Here is an 8,910-nt window from a genome sequence, read left to right as displayed (position 1 = left end):
CAGAATTCTCATATGCCCTCTGCTGTCATTCACACACAACTTCTGGTACTGTACTGACACAGCACTATCGCCCAGAGTCTATAGTTTACTTTAGAATTTACTCATGGTAGTGTTCATGCTATGAGTTTAGGTGTAGTTATAAAGACATGAATTCACCATTATAGAATCATACACAGTTGTTTCACTGGCCTAAAACTTCTCTGCTTTCTCTATTCGTCTTTCTTGTCTTTTTACTATCTCCAAAGTTTTGCCACATAGCTGGAATCATGCAATAGTGGCTTCTTTCACTTAGCAATATTTACTTTTCCTCTGTGTCCTTTTGTAGCTAATTATACCAAACATTATCCCATTGTCTGGTCATACACAGTTTATCAATCCACTTAAGTATACCTTGCTTGCTTCTAGGTTTTGCAATTATGAATAAAGTTTCTATAGATACTTGCTTTTTGGCTCTTTTTACATTATTATTATTATTATTATTATTATTATTATTATTATTATTGCTTCTGCTTTTCAAGACAGGACTTTTTGTGTAGCAATTGCTCTCCTGGAACTCACTCTATAAAACAGGCTGGGCTCAAACTTACAGAGGTCTCTGCCTGCCTCTGCTTCCCAAGTGCTGGGATTAAAGGCATGCACCACCATTGCCCGACTATTTGGTTATTTTTTAACATACTTGATTCAGTGGTTTCATTGCATGCCATCTCTCAAGTGTGAAAGTAAGACTAATGACCCACTCTTAGCAATCTTATAGTTCATTTGGAAACATGGCTTTCTAGTTTCTTTCCAATAGGTGGTAACTGGTAGTGTCGTTTCACAGTATCATAATTTTGATCTGTAATTGTGAAATCCAAAATTTCTGAAAATTGCAGCACAAAGTGATTAAAAAAAAGACTAAACTGACATGATGTTATCTAGTATCCCCACAACGTAAAGAACAAGTTTGTTATTGTTTAGTGACAGGACTATCCATGTGTTTCATCATGTTATGGTGTACTCAATACCCAATAGAGTATTACAGAATAAAATGAAAATGCCCTGGATTTGTTTCCCAACTCTGTTAAATTTTGAATTTGGAAATACTTTGCCTGAGGACTTCAGAAAAAAGGATGAGAACAACTCTCATTGGTCCAGACAGAATTACAGTCATACTCTGACTATACATCTGGGTCTAGGAATTATAATCTACAGCAGCAGAGTAAGAAGTTCTTTAACAGTTTTAAGAAACAAATGGAGGGAAAACAATCTCCCAAGTTGACTTTTTTTTTGGTTAGGGAGAGGATATTAAACATACAAGGGAAAAAACAAGAAAGAGAGAGGAGGCCTACCCATCAACCTTAGCCTCAGGGGATGTGGGGAAGCCACGTTCACTTCTGTCCTCAGCAGTTCCTTAGCAACCGCAAATATTTCTTTTGCAGTAGATAGAGTGAATGGAACTGTTGACGCGCGAGTTTTCACTTCAAAATTCACGTTCTTCAGCTTAATAGTGACAGTTCTCCCCTACAACACATGCAGCACATTAACATGGCAGGATTCGGAACTTGTAGAAAAAAGTTTATTACAGGTTAGAAAAGTTACAAAACTTGGTCATGTAAACTGTCATAATTAAGATCCCTGTCTGAAAAATAATTACTAGTCCCTTCCTCAACCAACTGAAAATACTTTTCTATGAAGGGGAAAGCTAACTAATCACCTTTACATTTACTGTATGTCTCCCTAAGGCTAATTCAGCATTGGAAGCCAGGGAAAATGCATAGCTCACACTTACTGCACGGCTACCACATGACAGAGTGCTTGCTCCTCTAGAAGTTTGTACGGGTCATCTTTACAGCGAGTGTCTCGAGGCCATGAGGTTCCAGTTGGGGGAGGACTGATGACATTTTAGTATTTCCTGGGGGGTTACGGTAACTGGCAGCTGTTCCCTGTGAGGCGGGGTCAGCTTTCTGACTCATTTCCTGACTCATTTCAGAACCAGTAACTTGAGGCTGGAGAAGCCTGTCAAACATTCCCTTAACCAGGTGAAGGCTGCAACAGGAAATGATGGGAAGGCTACTTCACATTTGTGGCATTCTTTCTAACCACCTAAAACCTACAACACAGGACAGCAGCATTCTGTAGGGTATGTGTCCCATGGTTCTCCAGACTGGGTTTTATAAATAAGAGGGAAAGGCTACCAAACTCAAGACAAACGAGGGAGATAGGACACTAATCACCATGTGGTTCTCTGGAGAGGAGTTAGTAGAAAGACAAGAGCAATCCAGATGCAGTCTGAAGCTTGGTTAACAGCAAGTGCTAATGTCACTTTTCTAGTATGACACAGATCTAGGAATTGTTTAGCTCTCAAATGAGGAAAACTTCCCCAATTAAGAAAAATGGGTAAGAGGTAATGACGGAAATCGCTATGTTCTTTTGGAAACAGTCCTATAAATCTGAAATGATTCTAAAATTAAAAGTGTATTTCAAAAACTTCTCAAAAAGAACTATTTTACACCCATGGTAGAGAAGAGCTAGAAGTAAAAACGCTCCTCAAATATGTGAATTTTTTGCAGTAACTTTTTAATACTATTTATTTATTATACTTTTTAATAACTAATCCTGGTTTGAGAAGATTGAGAAAATACTAAATGTGGAGTGTTCTGAAGGAAGATTACACAACCAACAGTTCAGGACATTCTAGGCTTCTGTTCTCAAGGTGTTAGCCAGGATCAGAGCCCTGAAACACCATGCAGGTCATTGTGGGCAAACCCTCCCAGGATGGCTGGAGAAGGATTTATGATAGGAGGATACAGCCGTGAAAAAATCCTTTCCTTTGCCATTCAAGTTTGATCTGGCACCTAACTCAAATAGAGTGTTAAGGGCACAAAGCTGCCCTATCACCCTGGAACCATCCCAGGGTTACAAGGTGTCCTTCATAGAGTGATCTTATCACAGACCTCACTCAGAGGTCAGACTCAACTCTGTTTATGATTGCTGGGGATAGGGATATTCTATTTTATTTGTATCCCACTTTAATAAATGTGTGGTCTCTTGACTTTGAGTAGTATCCTATAATGAAAGAAGCTAAAAACTAAAATCATTCCATAAAAACGCAGTACCTTCAGTCCTTCCTTCTGGAGATCATGAGCAAGTTCAGTGCATAGTTCCTGGCATAAGCTGTACTGTTCTTCTGTGTTACTTATTTCGCTGAACGTCCTAGAGAGACAAGAAGGAGTTTGGTGCATAATATAAACTACAGCTGAATAGTCTGGTGATGATAAAGCATATTCAAGTAGCCCAGCATTTTATTTTCTTCAGTAAAATTGAAGTTTTCACATCACCTAACACATAACTAAGTAAAAATATCTGTAATCTATATAAATGATCAAAACCACTTAGACAGGTACACATATCAGCAAAAAAATCCCACAATTTTATGCTTTCTCTTTTTCTAGACATGATCTCACTTTGTAGCCCTGGTTGGACTAGAACTTTCTGTATAGACCAGGGTGCCCTTAAATTTACAGAGCAAGGATTAAAGGCATGTATACCACAATGCTCAGTTCTTCATTCATTTTTTTTAAAATGGCATATTGGTGCTTTCTTATTATGAGTTCTTTACATATTAGAGAAGCTAACACTTTATATGTGATTGTGAACTGGGACATTCCTCCCTAGTTCCATACCAAATTCCATACCCTAATGTGTTTTTGAAAATCCAAGGAGTTTTCAAAAAGAAAAGAACCAGTTAGTGGTTCTTAAATGTCTCAAAAGTGCTGATAATTTTAAGAAATAATTGAGGGACTTTTAAAACTGAAACATTTTCCCTAAACAAAGCTCCATTAAGATTTCACGTGGCTTCAAACAAGATTCTAAGCTCCATAAAACTAGACAATCTCTAAATTCTCCCTTACCAATATTACCTCAGGCTCGCTTCTTTATGTGAAACACTTTTATTTTACTTTAATTTTGTAATATCTGTTTGTGCAGTGAGCTGTCCTCAGATGGGGCCCAGGTTTAAAAACAAAATTCATTTGTTTTATATATACCTTATACACAGAGCCTGAAGGTACTTATACATGGTGTTCTAATAATCTGTGTTTTGACTGTAACTTATCACATAAAATGAGGGGTAAAGTTTTCCATGTGTGATAGCATCTGATACTCAGGAAGTCTTGGATTTGAACCATACAGAAATTCATATCAGAAATGCTAAACATGTAACTTGAAACCTCTGTTCATTTGGCCAATATCTGAAGTTCTTAGAACTCCCACTAATGTATTTTATGACTCTCAGGCAAACATTTGATTGCTCTTATAAAGAAGATTAGAGATCCTAAAATGCTTAGTTTTCCCTGAATAGGAGTAACATCTGTATCAAAAAATATAAATGCCAACCGTGTGGTTCTTCTGCTAGTACAACAGCCAAAGACACTGCATTGAGCTTAGGTGTTTACTTCAGGGGAATAAGCTGCCCAAGCTGTGAGGCTGTTTTATTGTAGTGATGCTTTATTAAAAATGAACTTGAAATGCTTTAACATCCATTGAATAATGAGTCATTAACTTTATTTTTATTTAATATAAAAGAATAAGCATTACCTTTCAACGCTCATACTTTTCCTGTCTCCATCCCTGAAATGACAAAAAGGTCTTTATTTCTCAAAGAAAATTGAGTTTCTTTTGATCATTAAGTGAATTTAATGTATTCCTTTTAATCAATTACTTTTATGGGTATGGGTGTTTTGCTGGTATATCAGTCTGTGCACCATGTACGTTAATTACTCACAGAGGTCGCAAGAGAGTGCTCCTGAAAAGGGAGCCAGCACATGGGTGCTAGGAATCAAGACTGGGTCCAATGGAACAGCAGCCATAGATTTTAACTCCTGAGCCATCTCTATAGCCCCCAACATCCTCTTTAAATACTTAGTTTACAAATTTATATCTTACAAAAACCACTGAGGCTTTCTTTTAAATCTAAAAATGAAACTGTCACTAAGACATAAATAGGTAAGATACTTTGATTTCATGTATCAATGATCACAACTATAACTATTGCAGAAAAATATTTGGAAATAGGTATCTAACCTGCTTCTATAAAAAGTCTGAATACTAAACTTATGAAAATCAATAGAATGCTGCATACAAGAAACACACCTCAATTTCAAAGACAGACATTACCTCAAGGTTAAGGGTTAGGAAAAGATTTTCAGGTCAAATGAACCTAAGAAGCAAGTGAGTATAGCTATTCCAATATCTAACAAAATAGACTTTAAGCTAAAATTAATCAAAAGAGATGAAGAAGGTCATTTCATATTCATCATGGGAAAAATCCATCAGGATGAAGTCTCAATCTGAACATATATGCCCCAAATACAAAGACACCCACATTCAAAAAGAAATGTTACTAGAACTCAAATCACACATTAAACCCCACACACTTATAGTGGGAGACTTCAACACCCCACTCTCACCACTGGACAGGACCACCAGATAGAAACTTAATAAAGAAACAATGGAACTAATAAGTTATATCTATAGAACATTCCATCCAAGCAAAAAAGAATATACTTTCTTCTCAGTACCATATGGAACCTACTCTATAATTGACTACATATTTGGCAATAAAGCAAACCTCAACAGATATAAAAAAAATTGGAATAATCCCCTGTATTTTGTGGAACCACCACGGCTTAAAATTAGAATTCAACGTCAACACAAATGTCAGAAAACCCACAAACGCATGGAAATTGAAAAATGCTCAATTGCATCACCCCTGGGTAAAAAAAGAAATAAAGAAATCAAAGACTTCCTAAAATTCAATGAAAATGAAGGCACAACATACCCAAACCTATGTGATACTCTGAAAGCAGTTCTAAGAGGAAAGTTCATAGTAAGTGCCCACATGAAGAAACTAGAGAATAGCCACACTAGAGAATTAACAGAACACTGAAAGTGCTAGAACAAAAAGAAGCAAATTTACCCAGGAGGAATAGACGCCAGGAAATAATCAAATTGAGAGCTGAAATCAATAAAGTAGAAACAAAGAAAACAATACAAATAATCAATGAAACAAAGAGTTGGTTCTCTAAGAAAATCAACACGATGGACAAACCTTTATTCAAACTAACCAAAAGATAGGGAGAGAACATGTTAATTAACAAAACCAGAAATGTAAAGGGGGACATAACAACAGGCACTGGGGAAATCCAAAGAATCATCAGGTCATACTTTGAAAACCTGTACTCCAATAAATTGGAAAATTTAAAGGAAATGGATTATTTTCTGGATAGACATCACTTACCAAAATTAAATCAAGAACAGATAAACAATTTAAACAAGTCTATAACCCCTAAAGATATAGAAGCAGCCATAAAAAGCCTTCCAATAAAAAAAAGTCTAGGGCCATATGGCGTCAGTGCAGAATTCTACCAAAAATTTAAGGAAGAGCTAATACCAATACTCTTCAAATTGTTCCACAAAATAGAAGCAGAAGGATCACTGCCAAACTCTTTTTACAAGGCTAAAATTACCTTTGTACCCAAACAACACAAAAACATAACCAAGATAGGGAATTACAGACCAATCTCTCTTGTGAACATTGATGCAAACATATTCAATAAAATACTGGCAAATCGAATCCAAGAACACATCGGAAATATCATACACCATGATCAAGTAGGCTTCATGCCAGGGATGCATTGATGGGTACACGAAAATCCATCAATGTAATCTACCATATAAACTATCTGAAAAAGAAAAACCACATGATCATTTCACTAGATGCTGAAAAAGCCTTTGACAAAATCCAACACCCCTTCATGATAAAGGTCTTGGAGAGATCAGGGATACCAGGAACACACCTAAACATAATAAAAGCAATATACGCAAACTGACAGCCAACATCAAACTAAATGGAGAGAAACTCAACACAATTCCTCTAAAATCAGGAACAAGACAAGATGTCTTTCCATATCTCTTCAATATTGTACTTGAAGTTCTTGCTAGAGCAATAAGGCCACAAAAGGAGACCAAGGGGATACAAATTGGAAAGGAAGAAGTCAAACTTTCACTATTTGCAGATGATATGATAGTCTATGTAAGTGACCCAAAGAATTCTACCAGGGAACTCCTAAAGCTGATATACAAAATTAACTAAAAAAAAATCAGTAACCCTACTATTTATAAAGTGGCTGAGAAAGAAATCAGAGAAACATCACACTTTACAATAGCCACAAACAACATGAAATACCTTGGGGTAACTCTAACACAAGTGAAAGACCTGTATAACAAGAACTTTGAGTTTTTAAAGAAAGAAATTAAAGAAGATGCCGGAAAATGGAAAGATCTCACATGCTCTTTGATAGGTAGGATCAACATAGTAAAAATGGCAATCTTGCCAAAAGCAATCTACAGAATCAATGTAATCCCTATCAAAATATTAGCACATTTTTTCACAGACATCAAAAGGACAATCCTCAAATTTATATGGAAAAACAAAAGACCCAGCCAGGATAGCCAAAACAACCCTGTACAATAAAGGAACTTCAGGAGGCATCACCATCTCTGACTTCAAGCTCTACTGTAGAGGTAAAGTCCTGAAAACAGCTTGGTATTCACACAAAAACAGACAGGTAGACCAATGGAATTGAATCAAAGACCCTGAGTCAACCCACACACCTTTGAACTCCGATCTTTGACAAAGAAGCTAAACCTATACAATGGAAAAAAGAAAGCATCTTCAACAAATGGTGCTGGAGTAACTAGATGCTGGCATGTAAAAGACAGCAGATAGATCCATATCTATCACCATGCACAAAACTTAAGTCCAAATGGATCAAAGACCTCAACATCAACTCAGCAACATTGAGCCTCTTAGAACAGAAAGTGGGAAATTCCCTTGAATGAATTTGTAAAGAGAAGCTTTTTCCTTGTTAGCCGCTTTGGTTTATCACCCGCCAGTCGCCTGGGCTCTGCCGTGTTGTAGTCCCCAAATAACACACAAGATGCTGTATTAATTATGAAGCTGTTGGCCTTGCTTGTTTCTTACTGGCTAGCTCTGACTTAAGTAATTACCCCATAATTGTTAATCTAAGTACGTCTCTTACCAGAGAAGTTTCTGGGCATCCTACCCCGTGGCGTTACATCTTGACTCTCTGTGTTTCTCCTTCCCAGAGTCCTCCTGGACTCCTAGTCCCACCTACCTAGATTCCCTATTGGCCAAGAGTGCTTTATTGACATATACACAGGAATTCCCCAACATATTGTTAAAATGCAATTCAGACTTTCTGTATTATATCAAAGAGCCATTGATATAAGACAAAAAAAATAGGGACTGTCATCTGTGTATATTTGATTTTTTTCTAAAACTCTAATCTCCTTCATGTGTATTATCTTCCTTAGGGTCGCCTTTCCCAGTATTCATACACATAAAAGTTAAAAATTTCTGTGCTAACATTAATATTTCAGTTTTCCAGAGAAAAACGGATTTCTTGACAGCGATCTTCAACTGCTTCAGAAAGAGAATGTGGATTCACTTCCCCGACTCCACCTGATTTGACTGGATACATCTAAACTGCCCCACATCATCGACCCCACCTGACAAGCACCATCTTTAAACCAGCTTGGAACTACATCACTCGACACATCTTCAGGCCAAGGAACTGATACAGTGCATCTTCTACAATCTGATCAGAGCTTCAGACAAGAGCTTCAATCAAAATTAGAACTCTAATCCAGAACTTCAGTCAAGTCTCTCCTGCAAAACAGAGACTAATTGACCTATGGACTCTTGTTGGTGGCTGGAGAGATGGCTCGGAGGTTAAGAGCACTGACTACTCTTCCAGAGGTCTTGAGTTTAATTCCCAGCAACCACATGGTGGCTGACAACCATCTACAACTCAGTATGGTGTATATGTAATAAATAAATAAATCTTT

The 8,910-nt window shown here is 37.0% G+C and overlaps 1 protein-coding gene across 1 annotated transcript in view; it reads right to left on the bottom strand.

The window, feature by feature from the left end:
* Nucleotides 1-8,910, bottom strand: part of Polk (DNA polymerase kappa) — a 69,889-nt gene that overhangs the window by 4,490 nt on the left and 56,489 nt on the right. Inside the window, exons 10-12 of the mRNA XM_013126727.3 lie at nucleotides 4,576-4,608; nucleotides 3,096-3,192; nucleotides 1,329-1,500 (exon numbers count right to left, since the gene is read on the bottom strand). Of these exons, the coding sequence (XP_012982181.1) occupies nucleotides 1,329-1,500; nucleotides 3,096-3,192; nucleotides 4,576-4,608 (302 nt within the window). The remainder of the gene's footprint in view (nucleotides 1-1,328; nucleotides 1,501-3,095; nucleotides 3,193-4,575; nucleotides 4,609-8,910) is intronic.

This window comes from Mesocricetus auratus, unplaced genomic scaffold, assembly GCF_017639785.1.
Source record: "Mesocricetus auratus isolate SY011 unplaced genomic scaffold, BCM_Maur_2.0 Super-Scaffold_100020, whole genome shotgun sequence".
Lineage (NCBI taxonomy): Eukaryota > Metazoa > Chordata > Mammalia > Rodentia > Cricetidae > Mesocricetus > Mesocricetus auratus.
Note: the sequence above shows the minus strand (reverse complement) of the source record. Positions and strands in the feature narration are given on the sequence as shown.